This window comes from Chelonia mydas, chromosome 25 (genome assembly GCF_015237465.2).
Source record: "Chelonia mydas isolate rCheMyd1 chromosome 25, rCheMyd1.pri.v2, whole genome shotgun sequence".
In the NCBI taxonomy this organism is placed as follows: domain Eukaryota; kingdom Metazoa; phylum Chordata; order Testudines; family Cheloniidae; genus Chelonia; species Chelonia mydas.
This window is the reverse complement of record NC_057858.1, coordinates 300,238-325,522: the sequence shown is the minus strand read 5'-3', so window position 1 is coordinate 325,522 and position 25,285 is coordinate 300,238. Positions and strand designations below refer to the sequence as shown.

General features: G+C 50.3%; 1 protein-coding gene across 1 annotated transcript in view; it reads right to left on the bottom strand.

The window, feature by feature from the left end:
• TMPRSS9 (transmembrane serine protease 9) overlaps positions 1-25,285 on the bottom strand; it is a 73,864-nt gene that overhangs the window by 12,647 nt on the left and 35,932 nt on the right. Inside the window, exons 5-12 of the mRNA XM_043535950.1 lie at positions 25,064-25,275; positions 22,487-22,528; positions 21,835-21,948; positions 6,333-6,504; positions 5,361-5,635; positions 3,811-3,947; positions 1,324-1,646; positions 180-383 (exon numbers count right to left, since the gene is read on the bottom strand). Of these exons, the coding sequence (XP_043391885.1) occupies positions 180-383; positions 1,324-1,646; positions 3,811-3,947; positions 5,361-5,635; positions 6,333-6,504; positions 21,835-21,948; positions 22,487-22,528; positions 25,064-25,275 (1,479 nt within the window). The remainder of the gene's footprint in view (positions 1-179; positions 384-1,323; positions 1,647-3,810; positions 3,948-5,360; positions 5,636-6,332; positions 6,505-21,834; positions 21,949-22,486; positions 22,529-25,063; positions 25,276-25,285) is intronic.

Below are 25,285 nucleotides of genomic sequence, written 5' to 3'. Positions count from 1 at the left end.
ACGTTGGTGATGGATTCCTACTCCTTGTTTCTGATCCATGACAATACTTTGTCTCTCACCTCATGACCACTTGGTAACAAAAGCTCTCAGCAGCCCCAGATGATGCAGTGTGACCGGGGCTGGGGAAACTGGAACAACAACACAATATACAGAGCTTTCAAGAGGAGATGGGCTCTTACTGATTGAAGCAGTGAGCTGCCGACAGCAACCAGCGCTCCCCAATGACAGTGGCCCCACAGAAGTGCCTCGACCCCTCCTTCAGGCTGACCTGCCAGGGGATTTCTCCTTTGGAAGCCTCAATTCCTCCCACGATCTTGCTGGGTTTTGAAAGCCCAGGTTGCCCACCGCACTCTAAATAGAAGCCAAAACACAGCCCATCAGTGCTTTCACTGCCTCTGGGGATGGGCAAGGAGGGAGCCCTGAGCCCTGCTGGCTGGTGATGGCTCAGGGCCAAGTCAGGGAGATATTATTTAAGTCCTTCCTGCCAAGCTTGCTGTTTCCACCAATAGGTGCCCCACTCCCCCAGGAGGTGCCCAGGTATAGCCACCCATGGTCCTCTCCAGGGCTTCCGCCTGCTTTCATCAGGACCCTCAAGCCCCTCCGTTCTCAGTGGCAGTGTGCTGGGATGGGGCTCAGAGTCACTAGAGCCTGCACTCCAGTGACCCTTCATCCCCATGAGCCTCCACCAAAGGCCCGAAACTGGAGGAACACCCAAAATCTACCTCCTCCCTCAGAGGAGGGGTGACCGAGAACCAGGTGCCATGAGCTGACAAACACAGGCTGGCTTCCGGAGCTTGCCCTGCCCCCTGGCCTGTGTGGGGGTGCAGGACTCTCCTTGGGTGCAGAAGTAGGCTTTGAACTGCCAGGAGATCTTTGAGTGGCAAAGGACAGCAAGGGCCTTGGGAGCAAGCACAGCTGTGTGCAATTCTGCTCCCTCAGCCACTGCACTCAGGGCATGGAGAGAATTCCTGGTGTTTCCCCAGGGTAAGGGCTGGCAGTAACACTGCCAAGATCCCAACACACCTGCAGCTTGATTTATTTGGGGATTGGTCCTGCTTTGAGCAGGGGGTTGAACTAGGTGACCTCCTGAGGTCCCTTTCAACCCTGATATTCCATGATTTAAGCTATGAAGCACCTGATCTTCAGAGTGCAAAATGTGCACAAAACTTCCCAGCAGAGGCTGTGCTTTGTGTTTGAGGCTCATGTGGCCCATGCTGGACACAATAGAAAAGGCTGTTTCATTTCAGTGGAAAGGCAGAGCCCTGAACTTCAGGCCTGGGAAGCTCATTGTAACTAGACAGCCCAACCCTCCCAGCACCTTGCGGCCAAGAAGCAGTAGCTGGCTTGCTGGCAGTGGGTGCTGATAAGGTGGAGGACACAGGTCTGTGTTTGCTCATGGTGCTGTTGCTGATCCCCTCCATGGTGGCAGCATCACCGTTTGTGCTGGAAAGTGTCATTGGGACGGTGAGGGCTGCAGGTGTGGGGAAGGTGGAGATAGCATCAAGGATCCAGTCTCGGAGTTGGGTCACTTGGGCATAGACCCCAGGCCGCTTCGCTTCAGCACAGCCAATTCCCCAGCTCACGATACCAGCCAGGAAAAACTTGCCAGATGGCTCTTCACAAACCAAGGGGCTGCCAGAGTCACCCTGCAAGAGACAAAAAGCATGCATCACCAGAGTCAGGGGCCAACTCCAGCCTGGGCACCATGCACTTCGCCTCCCTACGCTTCGCTCTGTGTCCTAACCTGGTGTGCAGCATTGCTGTGTGCTGCTAAAGAGTTGCTGTGTCCCAACCCACAGCTGGCTGCATTTCAGGTGTGGGTGAAGGATCCCAAATCTGTAATGTCTTTTGGGATCTGCCTGGATGAAACACGTTAAGTGAATGTAACTAGTGGAGACACTTAGCTGCGGAGTGGCCTCTCAGATGGCCAGCCTTAAATCTGAGCCCTTGCTGCACATCAAGGGGGAAATCACCTTTCCAGTGACCTAGCCAATAGCCTCCAGCTCTTAATAGTCTCCTTATTAATGAGACTGACCACCAAGTCTTAGGTCAACCTTCATTTTCCTCTCTGGGCCCAGTGCTCCTCCTGGGCTACTGGCTGTTACTCATCTGGGCTGTGTACAGAGCGCTTGTTTGAGGCTTTCCTGAGCACCGACATTTCATCAGTTTGCGCTAAGCTTGCAGAGTTGGTCTTTGACTTTGTTCTCATAAAGCCTGAACAATGGCCCTGCTGTGTGATTGCTCCGTGCATCTGCCCAGCAGTCAAGCTACTAAATTACAAAGATTACATTCCAACCTCAAGCCTTTTGCAGCCCATCTGGGCTCTGACACTGCACCTATCCCCAAGGTATCCGGTGCTGCAAAAATCTATCTTCCTCTAGGCTGTTCCTAGGAGGGCAGGGATGGTTGTGGGCTTGCGGGTGGGCTGTGACTGTGGGCGGGCCAGGCTGCAGGAGTGGGCTGGGCAGTTTGCTGTGCCCAGGCTGAGGGGTTTGCTGCAGAATTAAAGGGCATTTTCCCTTAATGGATTTTCATGTTTTGTTACATTTCCTGGTTGGTTTTCTCTCTTTGCCTTCCACGTGGCACATGGTGATATTTCCCTCGTGCCTGTGGTCCTAGCACTGAGCAAGGAGCATTTAGGCTACTTCTTTGTAGGTCTCCCAGCAACGCCCCTGATGCCAGTCCTGCTTCCAGGAGAGGCAGAGCAAAAGCCCCTGAAGAGTGGCTTTGGTTTGATTTGCACCATCTCGACAGCAAATGTGTGTTTCCCAAGCATGGAGACTTAGAATTGGCAGGTTGAGTCTTTGCAGTTAGTAGCTCTTTGCCCTGACATATGGGCTTCCATCCAGAGGCCTCTGAACCATTCACTAACAGGAATGAATTAATCCTGGCAACCGGCCCCTCCCACAGCAAGGCAGCTCAGTGCCAGGATTCTAGTTTCAGACATGGGGAAATGGGCACAGAGACGTTAGCTGATTTGCTCAAGGACATGTAGCAAAAATCAGTCACAGAGCCAGGAGCAAAACACAGGAGTCCTGACTCCACGTGACCTGCTCCAGCCACTGCCTGATAAATCCCTGCCTTAATTTGGTTTTAAAGAAGCAAGATCTCCCTTGGCCCATCCTGTGCAGCTGTAGACAGGGCTGGATTAAACCACTGCTGGGCACTAGGCAGACACTGGGCCCCACCTTCTCAGAGAAATAACAACAAACAGCTGATCGAAACAATCATTTGCACTTGCTCCAACGTAGCCAGGGGCTGCTCAAGACAACCTACCACCTTAGGTAAAACTTCTCTCTGTCGTGCCCTGGTGCCCCCAGAACAGAGGTTCTCAGTCACTGGGGTGTGCCCCCCTGGCAGGGACACGGACTTTCTGAGGGGCACAGCAAGCCTTCTGATGGTATGGTGCTTTTGGTGGAAGGGGAGGGGCTGGTGCTCAGGTCTGGCCTGGCCACCCCCCATGTGGACTGAAGGGCTGCTGAGCCACATTTGTATGAGTGGCATGGCAACTCTTTGAGGCTTCGCCCAGGAATGTGGACCCTAAGCACACACCTAGTTTGCCTGTGTGTTCATCCAGCCCTTGCAAAGGAGGGCGCCCGTGGCTGCTCAGAGCTCAGCCCATCGGGGCAGACAGATGCAGCTGGCTAGTGTAACAAGTGCCAGAGCCTTTAGCTGGGCAGGGGGCTGTAATGGGCCACTTGCAGGGGCTGTGAGTGTAACTGGAAGGGAACAAGCCCCTGCCCTGGCAGCATCTCTGGGAGTGGATGCCCGCAACACTGCTGCCCAGTGCTGAGAGAGGCCCCTCCTCACCTGGCAGGAGTCGATCTTCCCCTCCAGGTAGCCGGCACACATCATCCTGTCGGTCAGGGTGTGGCTGTACAGACTGGCACACAGGGCCTGGTCCAGCAGCTCCACTGTCGCCTTCTGCAAGGTCTCTGGTTTCACCACTCGTGGGAAGAGACAAGGCAATAAACTTGATCCACCCGTTGGGCCAACGGCCCCGAGCCCATGGGCCCCTCCTCCCTGCAGAATCAGCCACACGCCGAGCGGCTGGATTGGGAGCTGCCAGCACAGTCGCCAAACACCACAACCCCGTGGTTGGGCAGAGTGTGGAACCCGCCCTTGCTTCTACACAATCAAACGCCCCCCAGGCCCTTCTTGGGTGTGCCCCTCCCGCCCTTCACAGGATCTCACCCCGCTCTTCTCAGGGTGTGCCCCTCCCTACCCCCCTTCTCAGGGTTCCCCGCCCCCGCCCTTCACAGGGTGTGTACCTAGGGTTTCCAGGCGTCCAGTTTTCAACCAGAATGCCCAGTCGAAAAGGGACCCTGGCGGCTCCGGTCGACGCCGCTGACTGGGCCATTAACAATCCGGTCGGCAGCACAGCGAGGGTCTGGGGCTAAGGCAGGCTCCCAGGCTCCACTCGCTGCCCACGCCCCTTGTGCTGGCTCTGCAGCTCGCACTGGCTGAGAACTGTGACCAGTGGAAGCTGCAGGGATGGCATCTGCAGGCATGAGGGCTGCGCATGGAGCCTCCCTGGCCGCCCATGCGCCTAGCGGCTGCAGGGACCTGACGGCCAATTCCTGGGAGCCGTGGTAAGCACCACCAGGACCCCGCACCCTGAATCCTCTCCCACACCCCAACCTCTTGCCCCAGCCTGGAGTCCCCTCCTGTACCCCAAGCCCCTCATCCCCAGCCCCACCCCCAGGCAGAGCCCTCATCCTCCTGCACCCCCTGCCCCAGCCCTGAGCCCCCTCCTGCACCCCAACCCCCTCATCCTCAGCCCCACCCAGAGCCTGCACCTCCTCCTGCACTCCGAACCCCTCGGCCCCAGTCTGGAGCTCCCTCCTGCACCCCAAGCCACTCACCCCCAGCCAGAGTCCTCACACACACACACCCCACACCAACCTCTGCCCCAGCCTGGTGAAAGTGAGTGAGGGTGGGGGAGAGCAATCAGGGGTGGGGCCTCAGGGAAGGGGTGTTCTGTTTAGTGCAATTAGAAAGTTAGCAACCCTATGTGCACCCTCTCTCCCCTGGCCCTTCTTGGGGTGTGCCTCCTCCCTCCATCCCCCCTTCCTTCTTAAGGTCACTCCCCACCCACAGCCCTTCTCAGGGTGTTCCCCAACCCTTCTTGGGCTGTGCCCCGCCCCCTCCCTGACCCTTCACAGGGTGTACATCCTCCTCCCTCACCCCTCAGGATTCCCCCATACCCACAGCCCTTCTCAGGGTCCCTCCAGCCCTTCTTGGGGTGTGCCCCCTTGCTTTTCTTGGGTTCCCCCTACCCCTGGCCCTTCTCAGGATTCCCCACCCTCTCCTCTCCCCTCCCGTTCTTGGGTGCCCCACCCCAGGGAGGCACTGCTTACAGAAGTCTTCCTTGAGATAACCCCAGCCAGAGATGAGGCACTTCCTGCCAGCTGGGAAGCGGTGCCCAGGGCCTGGCAGGCACGCAGGCTGGATATACTTGTTAAAGGGCACGGGGCTGTCGAGCTCCAGCACAGCCACATCGAAGTCCGCAGTGTCGGTGTTGTAGGAGGGATGTGGGATAATGCGGCCCACGCTGGCTTTCACGGTGCTGCTGTCTGAGCCGCTGAGGGAGATGGTTCCCATGTAGGCTGCCCAGACCGCTGGGTCCTGAAACCTGAAATGCACAGACATGTGTGATCCCTTCCAGGCCGCCCCTGCACAGCCGCTGTGTGTGTCACAGATGAGGCCTGGTAGCAGAGGAGGCTGCTGGGCCTGGACCTCAGCTGAGCCACCGCCATCGTGACACAGGCCCCGCCACGTGTCCTGGTGCCCTGCCCTCATGGCACAGTGTGTCCCAGGGTGCTGACGTGCCAGGCTGCATGGGCTTAGAATGGCTGGAGTTGGGCTGCGGCCCTAGGGCCAGGGCCAGACTTACACCTTACGCACCCCGAGGCTCAGCGTCTTGCGCGCCCCCCTGACGACAGCTGACCTTCCTGTTGGGCACAGGTTTAGAGAGGTGAGGCGCCCCTAGAAGGCTGGCGCCTGTAGGCGTGTGCCTGCTGGGCCAAACAGGAAATCCGCCCTGCCGAGCCAGTGCAGCAGGACGCAGGATCCCAGCTGAGATGTGGCAAGAGGCTGAATACGAGGCTAGGGCAACCCGCGGGCTGCTTGCGGCCCAATCCCATGAGACATCCTCAGGGCCCTACAGGTAGTACATATAGTGTGTGGATGCAGCCTCCATAACACAGAGAGAGCCACGTATGTGACCCACGATGGTGAACAGGTTGAGAAGCACTGGGCTAGAGGGTGCCCCGATCCTGGCTCTGCCCATGGGAAGGGGGTCAGGGAAGGTGCCATGGCCGGGGCCATACTCGTTGAAGCAGTGAGCCGCAGACACCAGCCACTTCTCAGTGAGGATAGTTGCACCACAGAAGTGTTCGTTGTTCTCCCTCAGGCTGACTTGCCACGGGAACTCCCCTCTGGAAGCCTCGGTGCCACCCACGATTCTGTGGGCTGTCTGCATGGTGGGGCGGCTCCCACAGTCTGAAAGGCAGAAGAGACCTTGTGTGAGCCCTGCAAACTCCTTCATTCCAGCCACAGGTACAGACAGAGGCAGGTGGCTGCTGCAAACCTGCCCCAGCAGCCTTCGCTGGGGTTGGGGATGGATTAATTTCAGCAGAGCATATACCCATGGCCCAGCCTGCTGAATGCCCCGGAGAGCGAGGCCACTGCCTGGAATACCACAAATGGAGCAGATTTTAAATTATTCTTGGAGTAGATCTAGGAGGCCATGGGACTGGTGAGGACCCATGTAGTGAGGACTTGCGAACACCCACAGAATGAGGATGGATGATGACCTACACAGCGGGGACGGGGTTGCCAGGTGCCTGATTTTTGACTGGAAAGCCCAGTTGAAAAGGGGACTTGGCAGTGTCCGATCAGATGTACTGACTAGACACAAAAATTCGGTTGCCACGGGCATGGGCTGGGGGAGGTGCCAGGTCATCAGCCCAGCCCAGACCCTGGTCAGCTGGGGCCACCTCCTACCTGCATCTCCTGGACAGGCAGACTCTGCACCAGGCTGCAGCTCCGGATCAGAGGGAGCCCAGCTCGGGGTGGGGAGGGAGGTGGACAGGATTCAGCTACAAGGAATGGGTGTGGGGAGAGTAGCAAGTGAAGGAGGAGCGGGGAGAGAAGCAAATGGGGGCAAGGCCGGGGGAGGAGTCTCAAGGGAAGAGGTGGGGCAGGGGAGTCTGGTTGTCGGCCGTTAGAACGTTGGCAACCCCAGCAGGAACAGGCAAGGGCCCATGCAGGGGAACATATGATTTTTGAACAGTTTCCTCACCAGAAACCAGTGTTCATTACGGTCATCCAATCAGGGAATGGAATCATATCACAGGATCTGTGTCCAGTAAAAACCAACCAAAAAAAGCTTGAATATCCTTCAGTGACCACATGGGAAATGAGCCTAGCCCAAGGTGCCATGGCAGGGAAGAACTTGGAATGAGTTTCAACTCCATTGCCTGTGATTTCACAAGAACAACCATACTGTGTCAGACCAGTAGAGTCCAGTAGCCTGTCTTCCAACAGTGGCCAGTTCCAGAGAGTTGGGAGGAAATGAACGGAACAGGGCAATTATCAAGTGATCCATCCTCTGCTGTCCAGTCCAAGCGTCTAGCAGTTGGAGGTTTAGGGACACAGATCACAGAATCATAGCCTATCAGGGTTGGAAGGGACCTCAGGAGGTCATTGAGTCCAACCCCCTGCTCAAAGCAGGACCAATCCCCAGGTAAATCATCCCAGCCAGGGCTTTGTCAAGCCTGACCTTAAAAACTTCTAAGGAAGGAGATTCCACCACCTCCCTAGGTAACTCATTCCTGTGCTTCACCACCCTCCTAGTGAAAAAGTTTTTCCTAATATCCAACCTAAACCTCCCCCACTGCAATGACCATTACTCCTCGTTCTGTCATCTGCTCCCACTGAGAACAGTCTAGATCCATCCTCTTTGGAACCCCCTTTCAGGTAGTTGAAAGCAGCTATCAAATCCCCCCTCATTCTTCTCTTCCGCAGACTAAACAATCCCAGTTCCCTCAGCCTCTCTTCATAAGTCATGTGTTCTAGTCTCCTAATCATTTTTGTTGCACTTCTCCCAATTCTAATATATTCTTTTTGAGATGGGACAATCAGAACTGTGTGAAGTGTTCAACGGGTAGGTGTCCCATGGATTTATATAGTGGCATTATGATATTTTCTGTTTTATTATCTATCCCTCTCCTAATGTTCCCTAACATTGTTAACTTTTTTACTTGTTGCTGCACATTGAATAGATGTTTTTAGAGAACTATCCATGATGAGTCTAAGAGCTCTTTCTAGAGTGGTAGCAGCTAATTTAGACCCCCATCATTGTGTATGTATAGTTGGGATTACATTTTCCAATATGCTTTACTCTGTATTTATCAACACTGCATTTCATCTATCATTTTGTCACTCAGTCACCTAGTTTACTGAGATCCCTTTGTAACTCTTTGCAGTCAGCTTTGGGCTTAACTATCTTGAGTAATTTTGTACTGTCTGCAAGTTTTGCCACCTCACTATTCACATCCTTTTCCAGATCATATATAAATATGTTGAGCAGCACAGGTCCCATTACAGATTTTTGGGGGACCCCACTGTTTATCTCTCTCCATTGTGAAAACTGACCATTTATTCCTACTCTTTGTTTCCTGTCTTTTAACCAGTTACAGATCCAGGAGAGGACCTTTCCTTTTATCCCATTACTATTTACTTTGCTTAAGAATCTTTGGTATGGGACCTTATCAAAGTCAAGTACACTATATTGACTGGATCACCTTTGTCCACATGTTTTTTGACACTCTCAGAGAATTTAATAGATTGGTGAAACATGATTTCCCATTACAAAAAGCTGTGTTGACTCTTCCCCAATAAATTGTATCCATCAGTATTTCTGATAATTCTGTTCTTTACTAGAGTTTCAACTAGTTTTCCTGATACTGAAGAGAAGGTTACTTACCTATAACTGGAGGTTCTTCCAGAGGTATGGTCCCTATCTGTATTCCACTGTGGGATGCACACCTTGCACCCAGAGTTGGAAAATTCAAAAGTAGTGTCTGTTGGTTCGCGCATTCGCCCTGACTTGCCTCAAGATCCTGTCCAAGGCAATAAAGGGTGGGGCAGTCTGACCGCAGCTCCAGTTCCTTGTTCATTGTGATTCTGACAGATCCAGAGCAGAGGGGAAAGAGGGTGGGAAGTAGAATACAGATAGGGACCACACATCTCAAAGAGCCTCCAGTTTCACGTAAGTAACCTCCTCTTTGAGTGGTAGTCCCTATCGTATTCCCGTGGGTGACTGGCAAGCAGCATCTACGTTGGAGGAGGCTGAGGTCGGAAGCATCGGTGTAAAACTGCTGTGCAAAAGGAGTCACCCACCGCCAAGTCTGGCACTAAGGGGTAGTGTGGTGTGAACGTGTGAGCACAAGTCCACATGCGTGCTCTACATTTGTCTGTGAGAGACACTTCCTGAAGGGATGCCGTGGCTGTTGCTTGAGCTCTAGTGAAGTGAGCCTCTACCCCGTGCGGGGAAGTAGATTCAACAGCTGGTAGCAGAGTTTAATACAACTGGAAATCTACTTGGAGAGTCTCTGGGTGGAAATGGTCTGACCCCTGATTCTTCTGCCACTGCAATAAACAATCTAGGGGACTTCCTGATTATTTTTGTTCTCTGTAGGTAAAAGGCCAAAGCTCTTCAGACATTGAGGGCATGGAGTCTACATTCTTCTGCAGATACGTGTGGTTTCGGAAAGAAAACGCATAAGTGAATGGATTGGTTACTATGAAACTGGGAGACCACCTCTGGTAGAAATTTTAGATGTAGCTGTAAGGAGACTTTATTCTTGTAGAATATGGTGAATTGTGGATCCACCATCATAACTCCGAGTTTACTGATTTTTCTCACTAAAGTGATAACAACAAGGAAGGCGACCTTCATGGAGAGGAGGGACATGGAGCAAGATGCCAGTGGTTCATTGGCTTTGTGTGTTAATACGGATAGTATTAGATTCAGGCCCCATTGAGGTGTGATGGTTTGGAAAGGTGGAATGGTTCTTAGAATCAAAGAACCACAGAATCGTAGGACTGGCAAAGACATAAAGAGGATGTCTAGTCCAGTCCCCTGCACTTATGGCAGGGTTAAGTATTATCTAGACCATCCCTGACAGGTATTTGTCAAACCTGCTCTTAAAAATCTCCAGTGATGGAGATTCCACAACCTCCCTAGGTAATTTGTTCCAGTGCTTAGCCACCCTGACAGTTAGGAAGTTTTTCCTAATGTCCAACCTAAACCTCCCTTGCTGCAGTTTAAGCCCATTGCTTCTTGTCCTGTCCACAGATGTTAAGAACAACATTTTTTCTCCCTCCTTGTAACAACCTTTTATGTACTTGAAAACTGTTATGTCCCCGCTCAGTCTTCTCTTTTCTCTTTTCCAGACTAAACAAACCCAGTTTTTTTTTCAATCTTCCCTCATAGGTCATGTTTTCTAAAACTTTAATCATTTTTGTTGCTCTTCTCTGGACTTTCTCCAATTTGTCCACATCTTTCCTGAAATGTGATGCCCAGAACTGGACACAATACTCCCGTTGAGGCCTAGTCATCGCGGAGTACAGCGGAAGAATTACTTCCTGTGTCTTGCTTACAATACTCCTGCTAATACATCCCAGAATGATGTTTGCTTTTTTTGCAACAGTGTTACGCTGTTGACACATACTTAGCTTATGGTCCACTATGACCCCCACATCCCTTGCCACAGTACTCCTTCCTAGGCAGTCATTTCCCATTTTATATGTATGCAACTGATTGTTCCTTCCTAAGTGGAGTACTTTGCATTTGTCCTTATTGAATTTCATCCTACTGACTTCAGACCATTTCTCTAGTTTGTCCAGATCATTTTGAATTTTAATCCTATCCTCCAAAGCACTTGCAACCCCTCCCAGCTTGGTATCATCCACAAACTTTGTAAGTGTACTCGTTATAGCATTATCTAAATCACTGATGAAGATATTGAATAGAACCGGAACCCGAACTGATCCCTGCAGGACCCCATTTGTTATGCCGTTCCAGCATGACTGTGAACCACTGATAACTACTCTCTGGGAACGGTTTTCCAACCAGTTTCGCACCCACCATATAGTAGCTCCATCAAGGTTGCATTTCCCTAGTTTGTTTACAAGAAGATCATGCAAAACAGTATCAAAAGCTTTACTAAATTCAAGATATATCACGTCTACTACTTCCCCCCCATCCAGAAGGCTTGTTACCCTGTCAAAGAAAGCTATTAGATTGGTGTGACATGATTCGTTCTTGACAAATCCATGCTGACCATGACTTACCTTATTATCTTCTAGATGTTTGCAAATTGATTGCTTAATTATTTACTCCATTATCTTTCCAGGTACAGAAGTTAAGCTGACTGCTCTGTAATTCCCAGGGTTGTCCTTATTTCTCTTTTTATAGATGGACATTATATTTGCCTTTTTCCAGTGTTTTGGAATGTCTCCCATCTTCCATGACTTTTGAAAGATCATTGCTAATGGCTCAACCTCAGTCAGCTCCTTGAGTATTTTAGGATGCATTTCATCAGGTCCTGGTGACTTGAAGATATCTAACAGGTGTATAAATAATTTTTAACTTGTTCTTTTCCTATTTTAGCCTCTTCCGACCCTATCTCATTTTCACTGGTATTCACTATGTTAGACTTCCAATCACCACCAACCTTCTGGTGAAACCCAAAACAAAGAAGTCATTAAGCACCTCTACCATTTCCACATTTTCTGTTATTTCCCACCCCCCCCCCCCAAACCACACATGGGTCTACCCTGTCCTTGGTCTTCCTCTTGCTTCTAATGTATTTGTAGAATGTTTGCTTTTTATCCTTTATATCTCTAATTAGTTTGACCTCATTTTGTGCCTTAGCCTTTCTAATTTTGTCCCTACATACTTGTGTTATTTGTTTATATTCATCCTTTGTAATTTGACCTAGTTTCCACTTTTTGTAGGACTCTTTTTTATTTTTAGATGATTGAAGACTTCCTGGTTAAACGAGGATGGTCTCTTGCCATACTTCCTATCTCTCCTACGCAGTGCCCTTTGTGTCTCTTTGAAAAACAGCCAACTGTCTTCTATTGTTTTTCCCCTTAGACTTGCTTAACATAGGATCTTACCTACCAACTTCCTCAGTTTGCTAGTCTGCCTTCTTGAAATCCATTGTCTTTATTTTGCTCTTCTTCCTCCTACCATTCCTTAGAATCATGAACTCTACCATTTCATGATCACTTTCAGCCAAGCTGCCTTCCACTTTTAAATTCTCAACCAGCTCCTCCCTATTTGTCAAAATCTAATCTAGAACTGCCTCTCCCCTAGTAGCTTTCTCCATCTTCTGAAATAAAAATTTTTCTCCAATACATTCCGAGAACTTGTTGGATAATCTGTGCCCTGCTGTGTTATTTTCCCAACAGATGTCTGAGTTGTTGAAGTCCCCCATCACCAGCAAGTCCTGTGGTTTGGATGATTTTGTTAATTGTTTTAAAAAAGCCTCATCCACCTCTTCTTCCTGGTTAGGTGGTCTGTAGTGGACCCCACCCCACAAGGGTGTTATCATCAGCCTTGTTTTTACCCCTTTTATCCTTACCCAGAGACTTTCAACAAGTCTTTCTCTTATTTCTATCTCAACCTCAGTCCAGGGGTAGACATTTTTAATATATAAGGCAACACCAGCTCCCTTTTTTCCTGCCTGTCCTTCCTGAGCAAGCTGTACACTTCTATACCAATATTCCAGTCATGCGTATTATCCCACCAAGTCTCTGTGGTGCCAACTCTGTCATAATTTATTTACTAGCATTTCAAGTTTTTCCTGCTTATTCCCCATAAGAATACAGACATCTAAGATACTGACTTGATTCTCCTGCATAGTTCTGTCTTGTCTCTCCCTTATCCTTGCTATAACAGCCCATGCTCCCCGCCCAAATTCCAACCCTTCTCCCAGGTCTCCGTGTTTTTGACTTACCTGTGGGCTTTGGTCACCTGACCCCTTCGAACCTAGTTTAAAGCCCTCCTCCCGAGGTTAGCCAGTCTGTATCCAAATATGCTCTTCCCCTTCCTCGATATGTGGACCCCATCTCTTCTTAGCAGTCCTTCTTCCTGGAAAAGCATCCCATGCTTCAGGACGCTGAAGCCCTCCTGGCAACACTTAGAATGCCTTTCCAAAATCTAGCGGTTAGCAGGTGTGTAAAAACAGAGTAACCCTCTGTAGGAGGATGGAACACGCTAATCACTACTAAGTGGACTTGCAAAGTGCTGAGGATGAGATCCAATGTCTTTAAGGATAGAATGTAGTCCAGGATTAGGGTAATCTTTGCAGTTTCTGGTATAACACCTTTCTGTTGTGCCCAAGATGAAAAGCGTTTCTTCTTAGTCTGGTAATATTGTCAAGTTGAATCTTTCCTACTGTTCGAGAGAATGACTTGTACTGCCAAGGAACATGCCCATTCTATGGCTGATGCCCATCCAAATACCATGCCCTGGGGCGTAGAAGTTGCAGATCAGGATGCTTGATCCTGCCATTGTACTGAGTGAGAAGGTTGGGGGAATTCAGGATGGTGATCCGTGAATGGGATGACATGCACAGGAAATTGGGGAACTAGAAGTGGCTGGGCCAGAAGGGGGCAATCAGAATGACTGTGACTTTTTTTGTTGGATCTTGTGTGGCACCCACTGTAGTGGAGGGAAGGAGTAGTTGTTGAATTGGCCAGACCAGGAGAGAAGGAGAGCATTGCCCTGGGAGCTGTAACTGAGGGATCCCCTGGAGCAATACCTGGTGCATTTGTTTCTCTGAGAGGTGAATAGATCTCTGGTTGGGGTCTCCCATTGTGCGAAGATGTTGAATAACACTTTATTGTTAAATTCTCACTCGTGGTTGATTGCAAAGTGTCTGCTGAGTGAGTCCGTGAGTAGATTCTGTGTCCCCAGAAGACAGGCTGCGGATAGGGTGATCTGATTGCTGAGAGATTGACTGTTTCTGCACGTAGAGCGGTGGATTTCACTCCTTGTTTGTTGATGTAGAAAACAGTGGCAGTGTTGTCTGACATGATCAGGAAATTATGAGCGTGAATGAGTAGAAGGAAGAATTCACATGCCCTCATTACTGCTCAAAGTTCCAGAATATTGATGTACTTCCTGGATTCTTGAGATGTCCATGTCCCTTGTCATGTGGTCATCCATAGGGGTTCCCTAGCCTAGTAAGGACATGTCGGTGATAGTTTTGTCTGGGGATGAGGGAAGAAAGGGGACTCTCCTGCATTCATGATATGGGTCTGTCCACCACGGGAGGGAGGACAGTACCTTGGCTGGGACTGTCACCATGAGGTTCATAGAATGGCGGTTCAGTGATTATACGGACTGCAGCCATGTCTGAAGTCAACAAAGGTGAAATCTCTCAAAGGGGACCACGTAAGTGCATGAGGCCATGTGGCCAAGTAGAGTCAGACAAGTCTTGGCCATGATGTGAGCTATCATGTCACGCATCTCCTGAACTCTGTCTGTGGGCAGGTATGCCTGTAGAGTTTAGGGTAGCCCTAATGAAGTCCAAATATTGCGTGGGGTTGAGGAGCAACTTTTTGACATTTGACGCTGACTACCAGAGAAGAAAGGTTGAGTATCATAGAGGTTGATGTGTGGGTTTCCTGGTTGGGCCTGGTGGCTAGAAGCCAGTGCTCAAGGTATGCAAAAACAAGGAGATAATAACATCTGATATGACCTGCTACTATGGAAAATAATTTGATGATGACTCTGGAAGAGGTAGCTATCCCAAAGGGTAGTACTCTCTATTGGAATCCTCTTTGGAACCCCCCTTCAGGTAGTTGAAGGCATAGGCTCCAACTCCATGGGTGCTCCAGGGTTGGAGCACCCACAGGGAAAAATTGGTGGGTGCTGTGCACACATCGGCAGCCAAGATCTCTACCCCTCCCCAGTTCACCTCTGCCTCCGCTCCACCTCCGTCTCCACCTCCTTCCCAAGCGCTCTGTGTCCCCACTTTTCCCCCTAGCTCCCAGCGCTTCCCACTGCGAAACAGCTGTTTCATGGCGGCAAGCACTGGGAGGGAGGGGGAACGTGGTGCGCTTGGGGAAGAGGTGGGGCTGGGGCAGGGATTTGGGGAAGGAGTCCAATAGGGGCAGGGAGGGGGAAGAGTTGAGGGGGATTTTGGGGAAGGGGTTGGATGGGGGTGGGGCAGGGGTGGAGTCTGGGCAGGGCCAGGGGCGGGTCAAGCATCCACCAGCGCCAGGAAAAGTTAGAGCCTATGGTGGAAGGCTGCTATCAAATCCCCCCTCATCCTTCTCTTCTGCAGACAAAAGAACTGTGATGTGTTAGGCTCGGTGGTTGGAGCTCTCAAGCTCACATAAAAAATACCTCTTTGCTTGTGGCTGGGTTTGAGATGTTGAAGCCTGATGGGGGGCCTGGGGACTTTTTGTCAAGTGCATGGAGGTTCCTAGGGTCTCTGCTGGTAAAAGAGGTCTCTGCTGGAGACCTGTATCTCAGTGTGGACTACTGGTGGTGGAAGTTTCGTTTTGGTGCAGGTGTTTAGATGCCCGAAGAGCAAAGGATAACTCTGGAGTATTTTAGGGTATGTAGAGACTCATCTGTCTTCTGGTTGAAGAGTTGGTACTCATCAAAGGAAGGTCCTCGATGGTGTTCTGGACCTCCCTACAAAACCAGATGCATGAAGCCAAGACTCTCTTTTCATCAGCCATGCCCTGGAGGAAGTATCAGCCACATCCGCTGTGGATTGGAGGTCAGTTCTGGCTATTTGCTTTCCTTCCTTGACAAGGGCCTGAAAGACTGTTAGCAAAGTCCTTGCACTCACTGTAATTCAGGAAGTCATATTTAGCCAGCAGTGCTTCATAATTGGCTGTCATAAATTGCAAACTGGAGGAAGAGAAAACTTTTCTCCCTAGGAGATCTGGATGCTTCCTTTCCTTATCCACAGGCGCAGATCAAGGGTTTTGTTGTTTAGCCCTCTCTGCGGCAGCTGAACCACCAGAGAGTTCAGGAGCTGGGTGGGAGAATAGGAATTCTGAGCCTTTAGCTGGGACTTAGTAACATCTCTCCACTCCTTTAGCGGTAACAATACATGTAGTGGGGTCTGCCAGACAGTCCTGGCTACCTCCAGTATGGTTTCATTGATTGGCATGGATCTTCTCATCAGTCCCAAAGTGTGGAGAATGTCCAGAAGCTTAAGCTGGGAGTCTTGGATCTCTTCCAGTAGGATCTGGCGTTCCCCCATGACTCTCCATAAAAGATCTTGACAAAGTCTGAAATCATCTGGTGGAGAAGAGAATGATGCAGTAAAAGCTTTGTTCAGCGATGAGGATGGAAATCTAGCCAGCTCCAGCAGAACCAACAGAACTGGTGTATAAAATTCTTCCTATGCCATCGGATTCGGGGACATGCTTGGTGGGCCCCGTGGGGAAAGCAGGTGGCAATTCCCCCGTGGATCAGGTAGGCTTTGAAGGAGGATACTGACCCCAGGTCACCCCATATGACCAATAGGCAGGATCAACTGGAGGTTTCAGGGCTTCCCACAGCATGGTGGCTCTGGGGAGGGTGAGGATGCTCCCATGGGTGTCGGTGTATGTGGTGGGATCTTGGAGAGTCAAAGGAAAGGTGGTTCTTCCCCAGGGTCTGATTCATTGGAAGAGGAAAAGGCAGACTCCAGTTACAACGGCAGTACCGTCGGAGTCGATGGAGAGATGTATAGCACATTCAAGGGAGTGATAGACCCTATTCCACAGGTATGTCTCGTGGCAGGGACATGAGTTCCCTGTAGCTGAAGGGACCTGATGGAGGAGCCGACTCTGAATCCAGCAAGGAGAAGACATCTTATGGTGTAGCCATAGATCCATATCTCACGCGTGTAAGGAGCACTCTCTTACTACAAGCCATCAGGAACAGTATCCCCGATAACGTCACGTCAAACCTGGTGGCTGAACTTTGTGACTTTGTCCTCACCCATAACTATTTCATATTTGGGGACAATGTATGCCTTCAAATCAGCAGCACTGCTATGGGTAGCCGCATAGCCCACAGTATGCCAACATTTTTATGGCGGACTTAGAACAACGCTTCCTCAGTTCTCGTCCCCTAATGCCCCTACTCTACTTGCGCTACATTGATGACATCTTCATCATCTGGACCCATGGAAAAGAAGCCCTTGAGGAATTCCACCACGATTTCAACAATTTCCATCCCACCATCAACCTCAGCCTGGACCAGTCCACACAAGAGATCCACTTCCTGGACACTACGGTGCTAATAAGCGATGGTCACATAAACACCACCCTATACCAGAAACCTACTGACCGCTATGTCTACCTACATGCCTCCAGCTTTCATCTAGACCACACCACACGATCCATTGTCTACAGCCAAGCTCTACGATACAACCGCATTTGCTCCAACCCCTCAGACAGAGACAAACACCTACAAGATCTCTATCAAGCGTTCTTACAATTACAATACCCACCTGCTGAAGTGAAGAAACAGATTGACAGAGCCAGAAGAGTACCCAGAAGTCACCTACTACAGGACAGGCCCAACAAAGAAAATAACAGAACGCCACTAGCCGTCACCTTCAGCCCCCAACTAAAACCTCTCCAACGCGTTATCAAGGATCTACTATCCTGAAGGACGACCCATCACTCTCACAGATCCTGGGAGACAGGCCAGTCCTTGCCTACAGACAGCCCCCAACCTGAAGCAAATACTCACCAACAACCACATACCACACAACAGAACCACTAACCCAGGAACCTATCCTTGCAACAAAGCCCGTTGCCAACTGTGCCCACATATCTATTCAGGGGACACCATCACAGGGCCTAATCACATCAGCCACACTATCAGAGGCTCGTTCACCTGCACATCCACCAATGTGATATATGCCATCATGTGCCAGCAATGCCCCTCTGCCATGTACATTGGTCAAACTGGACAGTTGCTACATAAAAAAATTAATGGACACAAATCAGACGTCAAGAATTATAACATTCATAAACCAGTCGGAGAATACTTCAATCTCTTTGGTCACTCGATTGCAGACCTAAAAGTTGCAATTCTTCAACAAAAAAACTTCAAAAACAGGCTTGAATAGAGACTGGGAGTGGATGGGTCATTATACAATGTAAAACTATTTTCCCATTTTTATTTCCACCTCCCACACCGTTCCTCAGACGTTCTTGTCAGCTGCTGGAAATGGCCCACCTTGATTATCACTACAAAAGGTTCCCCCCAGCTCGCCTGCTTGTAATATCTCACCTTAAGTGATCACTCTCATTACAGTTTGTATGGTAAGACCCATTATTTCATGTTCTCTATGTATATAAATCTCCCCACTGTATTTTTCACTGAATGCATCCGATGAAGTGAGCTGTAGCTCAGGAAAGCTTATGCTCAAATAAATTTGTTAGTCTCTTGTGTTCTCCAAGCACATGGGACTGAGGATATTAAACAGAACACAGGGGCCCTATGCTTGGCCTTTTTTCGTACCCAAGCAACAAAGGCACTCAGAGGAGACTGGCCCAGGTTTAAGGGACAAACTTGTATATTAAGGACTGCAATATCCAGTGAGGTGAAAAAACTCCTTAATCTAGATGTTGCCCAGTCTAACAGGGTTTAGAGTTTAGACTACGTGCTAATATTTTATTTTGGTAACTGACTTTTTGCCTATCACTTATAATCACTTAAAATATACCTTTTGTAGTCAATACATTTGTTTAACTGCTTATCTTTACCAGTGAGTTTGCCTGAAGTGTTTGGTAAGGGTGCTTGCTCAGGTTTACAAAGGCTGATGTATATCCACTTTCCATTGATGAAGTGGTGAACCAATTAATACATTTTCACTGCTCATCTTGAGCAGTGCAAGGCAGTATATTCCTGAGGTACAAGGCTGGGAGCTGAGGGGATTTGTCTGGTGCCTTTCTCTGTGTGATTTGTGAGTGGCTCTGGGAGCATTCATGCAATCTAGCTGGGTGTGCGTCTCCACATGCTGTTGTGCTGAGTGATAAGAGCATCTTGGAAAGGTTTGCTTCTTGTCACTAGCAAAACTTGTGAGACAGCTCAGGCTGGAAAGATAAGGGGGCACAGTAGTCCCACAGTCGCAGGCTGTCCCCCAGGGATCCCATGACACAGAGTCCCCCTTTTAACTCGTTCCCAAAGGATGGCACCTCCTGAGCCGTGTGCGGCTCAGCACTTGTTGGGTTTCCTCACCCTTAGTTCAAAAAGTCCTCTACAACCATTTTAATTTTACATGCCAGCAATCTGGTTCTGTTTTGGTTTAGGTGGAGCCCATCCTTCCTGTAAAGATTCCTCCTTTCAACAAAGGTTCTCCAGTTCCCAATAAACCTAAATCCCTCTTCACAACACCATCATCTCATCCATGAGACTCTGCAGTTCTGCCTGTCTAACTGGAGCTGTGTGTGGAACTGGAAGCATTTAGAGAATGCTACCATGGAGGTCCTGAACTTAAATCTCTTATCTAGCGGTCTAATATTGTCCTTCAGGACTGCTCTCCTGCCTTTCCGTATGTCGGCGTCTCCCCAGTACGGCACATAAGTCTGTCTGGATGTCTCATGAGCTCCACAAACTTCATACCCAGCAGACAATTCGCCCTGTAGTTCTCCTAGTCATCGCAAAACCAGCTATCTATTTTTCTAACAACTGAATCTCACATTGCTATTACCTGGCTCTTCCTAGTAACTGGGGTTCGCCAGAGGGGTGTCCTCAGTGCGAGAGGATACCACAACATCATCAGGAAGGAGGGTCCCAACTATGGGATTCAGAGTAACAGCCATGTTAGTCTGTATTCGCAAAAAGAAAAGGAGTAGTTGTGGCACCTTAGAGACTAACCAATTTATTTGAGCATGAGCTTTCGTGAGGTACAGCTCACTTCATCGGATGCATTCAGTGGAAACTGCAGAAGACATTATATACACAGAGACCATGAAACAATACCTCCTCCCACCCCACTCTCCTGCTGGTAATAGCTTATCTAAAGTGATCATCAAGTTGGGCCATTTCCAGCAGAAATCCAGGTTTTCTCATCCTCTACCCCCCCCACCCCCACAAACTCACTCTCCTGCTGGTAATAGCCTATCCAAAGTGACCACTCTCCATACTATGTGCATGAAAATCAAGGTGGGCCATTTCCAGCATAAATCCAAGTTTAACCAGAACGTCTGGGGGGGGGGGTAGGAAAAAACAAGGGGAAATAGGTTACCTTGCATAATGACTTAGCCACTCTCAGTCTCTATTTAAGCCTAAATTAATAGTATCCAATTTGCAAATGAATTCCAATTCAGCAGTTTCTCGCTGGAGTCTGGATTTGAAGTTTTTTTGTTGTAAGATAGCGACCTTCATGTCTGTGATTGCGTGACCAGAGAGATTGAAGTGTTCTCCGACTGGTTTATGAATGTTATAATTCTTGACATCTGATTTGTGTCCATTTATTCTTTTACGTTGAGACTGTCCAGTTTGACCAATGTACATGGCAGAGGGGCATTGCTGGCACATGATGGCATATATCACATTGGTGGATGTGCAGGTGAACGAGCCTCTGATAGTGTGGCTGATGTTATTAGGCCCTGTGATGGTGTCCCCTGAGTAGATATGTGGACACAGTTGGCAACGGGCTTTGTTGCAAGGATAGGTTCCTGGGTTAGTGGTTCTGTTGTGTGGTATGTGGTTGTTGGTGAGTATTTGCTTCAGGTTGGGGGGCTGTCTGTAGGCAAGGACTGGCCTGTCTCCCAAGATTTGTGAGAGTGTTGGGTCATCCTTCAGGATAGGTTGTAGATCCTTAATAATGCGTTGGAGGGGTTTTAGTTGGGGGCTGAAACTATGGGATTGTTTCCCTCTGTCTGAAGCTGATATTCTTCTTCCGCAAGACTTTCTCACTCCTCAACAGCACAGAGGTTGCCAGACTGGGGGTGGGCCCAACTCTGCTGTGTCCTGAAAGTCTCCCTTAGCTCCTCCAGTTCAGCCACTCTGGCCTCAAGAGCCTGTACTGTGTCTCTGAGGTCAGAAGCTCCTTGCACTAAGTGCACACACACGCAAGGCAGGTAATTGTACATAAACTGGATAACCCCACTCTGCTGCTGGACTTCTACCTGCGTTCTTTTTACTTTTGCAGAATTCTCTGAATGAATCACTAGCTGTGAACTTGCTGCCGTAATTAGTGAGTCATTGTGTTTGTAATGACCGTCAGCCCCAGTGAAGGACGCTGGGTGACCTCTGGAGATGGACTTGGTTAACAAGCCCTAGAGTAGAGATAGCGTGAGTACTGTATCCTGTAACACTGCCTGCCAGAGTGCATCAGCCCTTCCTGCAGGCGCCACCTCTGGGCTAAGAGGTGCATTCACGCTCCATGGCTCCCTGCTGACACTGCCAACAAAGGCCCAAAATGCTAGTGGGCCAGGTGGTGTTTGTGCTGGGGACACAGGGAGCTGGGCCATCTATATGAATGTTGGTGAAAGACAACAGTGGGGCATGGATTCTCCTTGTGCTCTGCCTGCAACTGCCCTTGGCCTGCCAGGCCTCTGCCCTTAGCACCTTCAGACAGTACTAGGCTACAAACGATCCACTCATCAACTGCTTCAAAGCAGCTTCCTCCAAGGAGGAACAGTTAGTAAGTCCTCTTAATTAGACAGCAAGTCCATATCTCCCCAGGCATGCTGGTCCACTATCAGCCTCCCAAACACATGTCCCACTGGCCATGTGTGCCCCCAGCAGATACAACCCCAGTTCGAGAGACCTACCGCAGCCTGCCTCGTCAGAGCCGTCGGAGCAGTCGACTCGGCCGTCACACTCAGGATTCTCTTTCCAAACACACTGGCTGTTCTGACAAGTAAATACATTTCCAGGGCAACTGCCTGAAGGAACAGGAAGGTGGTGGTTAACCTGGCCCCTTCACACTCTACAGTCTTCCAGAGCTCCCGACCAGAAAGGGGCCTGCTGATCCAGAGCCTCCCCGTGCAGGGAACCATCCCCTGGTGCCGGACTCATTCTAAGTTTGTTCTGCAGAGAACAAAGTCTGGAGCTGGTGTCAGAGGCTGGGCGCATCCCCAAATGGATGATGAGAAAGTCCAGGACTGGACCCTCATGGAGAAAAGAGAGAAAGTGTCTTTGAGCAAACTGGCCTCCCAGTCCTTCCGCGTTGCTAATGTTAACTACATAAAACGTCCATCCCCAACCTCTTCCCCAGTATCCACAGGAGACATTGTACCAACACAAGCAGGTGTGAACCCCACTGGGGCTGAAAGGAGCAGTTGTTACACCAGGGCTGCCCTTTGCCCATTATCAGCCTGTTGTGATTGCAGGTGCATTTTGGTAGGTCAATCAGGCCTGGGTCTGTGCCAATACCCCGGAGCCACCCCATCCTCTGGGAAAGTTCAGACTTCAGACCCAGACCTGACTGGAACATCACAGTCAGATCCATCTCTGTAACAGGACCTGGGATCCCCTGGCTCAGGGACCAGAGGAAAGGGGAGGCACTGCTGTACTATGCATGGACATGAGTTATGTCCATGCATAGTACATATGCGGTAGGTCAAGGCATGTTACGAATTTAGAACAAAGCTACAGCGTCGTCTTCAGAGCTCCAACCTCCAGAGCAGAAGGGAGCAGGGGGTGGCTCTGCTAGCCCTCACTGTGAGCATGGCTGGATCCTCCTGGGTGATCCAGCTGGCATGGGCTAACCCTGGGAGGGTTCTACTCCTTTGGAGGATGCAGGCTTCTGGGTATGAGCAGGCAAGGCACTGATTCAGGGAGAACCCCTACCTGATTTTAATCCGATTCCGTACAGAAACTCCCCACTTGGCCCTGTAACACAATGGAGAGATGGGGAGGGTGAGAGGATGCAGTAATTCTAGGGTCACAGGTCCAGGTATCTTTCAGAATGGGGTTGGCGACTGGCAAAAGATGCTGGGATGTAATATTGAGATGCTCATCCTTTCAGTTCTCACAAGTGTAGCATCCACCATCCTGGCCACCTGGGCCTTCCAGCTCTGAATGCCTGAGCCTCCATGGATTGAGCTAAAGAACCAGGGTCTGCAGCTGGCAGCTCTAACAGACTTTTGTCCTCTGTGGATCAGACACGGGGGGCTCACAACAGACATTGACCAGTGGGTCACCAGCTCACCAGGGCAGCGATGAGGAACTCTGACATCTTAGGGCGAGTCCAGTGACTCTCCATGGCTATTTTTCCAGTCAGTGACAGCCAAAAACTAACACCTCTCAGCCCTGAGCCTGGTGAGAGGGGCTTCCAGCTCTGACAGTAACTGGAGATGGTCTCACTGAGCACAGCCAGGTGTGCTCCAGCACGCCCCATATTTTCCTCTTCAGACACCCCCAGGCCAGCGTGGGAAGCAGCAGAGGAGCAGTGAAAATACTGAAAGGAATCTTTTCTAGAAATCTTTCTAGGAGGCTGGAGGTCACCTGCAGCCAACCCCCAGCTGGGAGACATACTATTACACAGGGGAAAGCATGTTATACTTGCTATACTATAGTATACTTTTTGGCCACTAGGTGGTACTCGCTCTAACATCATTTATTTAAACTCACAACAGCCATTGTTGACAATATATTAAGGGATCAAACAACTCAGGTGTATCAGTATTTCATGGAAGCTCTGTAGCCAGTCGATATCTGGTACAGAAGCCTGACGTGCGAGATGTAGCCCAGCAACCTGTCATAGAATCAAAGAATATCTGTGTTGGAAGGGACCTCAGGAGGTCATCTAGTCCAACCCCAGGTTTGTATAATTTTTGGTGGTGCCCAGAATGTCCACAGGAGAGACCGGGGCAGCCACCCCGGGTCCCATGCTTTGGGGGGGCGGCTCTGCACTTCAGGAGGATGTGGGGTCCAGGGTGGCCTCGGGGGTCATTAGGGGGCCCGGTGCTGGCAGCAGTGAGTGACCTGGCCCCAGACCACCCCGCTCCAGTCCTCCCGACATCGCTCGGGGGAGGCGGTGGAAGCCGGAAAGAGGTGGGTGGAGACTTGGGGGAAGGGGTGGAATGGGAGTGGGGAGGGAATGGAGCAGGGTGAGCTGGGCCGGGTCACTTGCTGCCGCAGGCGCCAGACCCCCCGCTAACCCTCCAGGTCTCCCTGGACCCCGCATCCTCATGAAGCGAGGTGCCCCCCAAAACACGGGCCCTGAGGCGGTTGCCCCCGATTCGTCCTATGGACATTCTGGGCACCACCAAAAATTATACAAACCTGGCTCCGATGCTTGCTAGTCAATCCTTTGGAGCCTACCAGCGCTAGCGTCTCCCTGTTCTGTGTCTGATGCATTTGTATACGGTGTGGCAAATTGCCAGTACAATTATGATGGGTCCCGCGCTTCCTCTTCTTGGGTGGGGTTCGGGACACAGTTTCCTGCCCCTGAGCTCGGGTTTCTACTGTCCCAGTAGTAACGCAGAGAAGGGTAGTGGAGAGGGAGGGACCCAGGCTTGCCCTCTACTCCGGATCCCAGCCCAGGGGCCCAAGGGATAGTGGTAAAACACTTGAACTAGTGGTTCCTTCCCCTGGGCTACTTCACTCTCTGCACCTAGGCCACAGCACCCAGCCACAGCACTTCTCCAAACTCTCCTCTGCTCCAACTCCTCCAAACTGCTCTCTGCTCCAACTCCTTCCCTTGTCTGATTGAAGCAGGGGGTTTCTATCAGGTGACAGGCTTCAGGTGCTGTAATTGGCTTCAGGTGCTTTTAATTAATCTATAGAAACCGTTCTTCCCTCTACAGGGAATAAGGCTTCTCCTCATCCTGGGACTTACAAATCTCTCCTAGATCACTCTCCTGCTGCCTTCTGGCCATGCTATATCACAATGGCCATTGGGCAGGGAGATTGAATTGGGCTTTAAAAACCAAATTGAGATAAAGCTAAAGCTGAGGTGATTGTTTGTGGCTTTGCTAAGTGCAGCCCTTGCCTGTTATCAGCCTCTGCTCAGGTTACTTCTCTCTGGCGACAGGCCCTGCCTGAGGAGGGAACCTTTCGTGCCTCTTGGCAGGGACAGGAGATGCTTACCTATGAGTAAGGCCGAGGAGATGATCCCATAGCTGGCCAGCGGGATGCCCTCCTTCCTCAGTGCTGCAGCCAACCCATGTCTGAGGGCCTCTTCCTCCACACTGGCGCTTAAAGACCAGGAAGCCTGAGGGCTGAATTGCAGCCGGAAATGGACAATCACACTGGAGTTCCCATTCCTGCTGGACG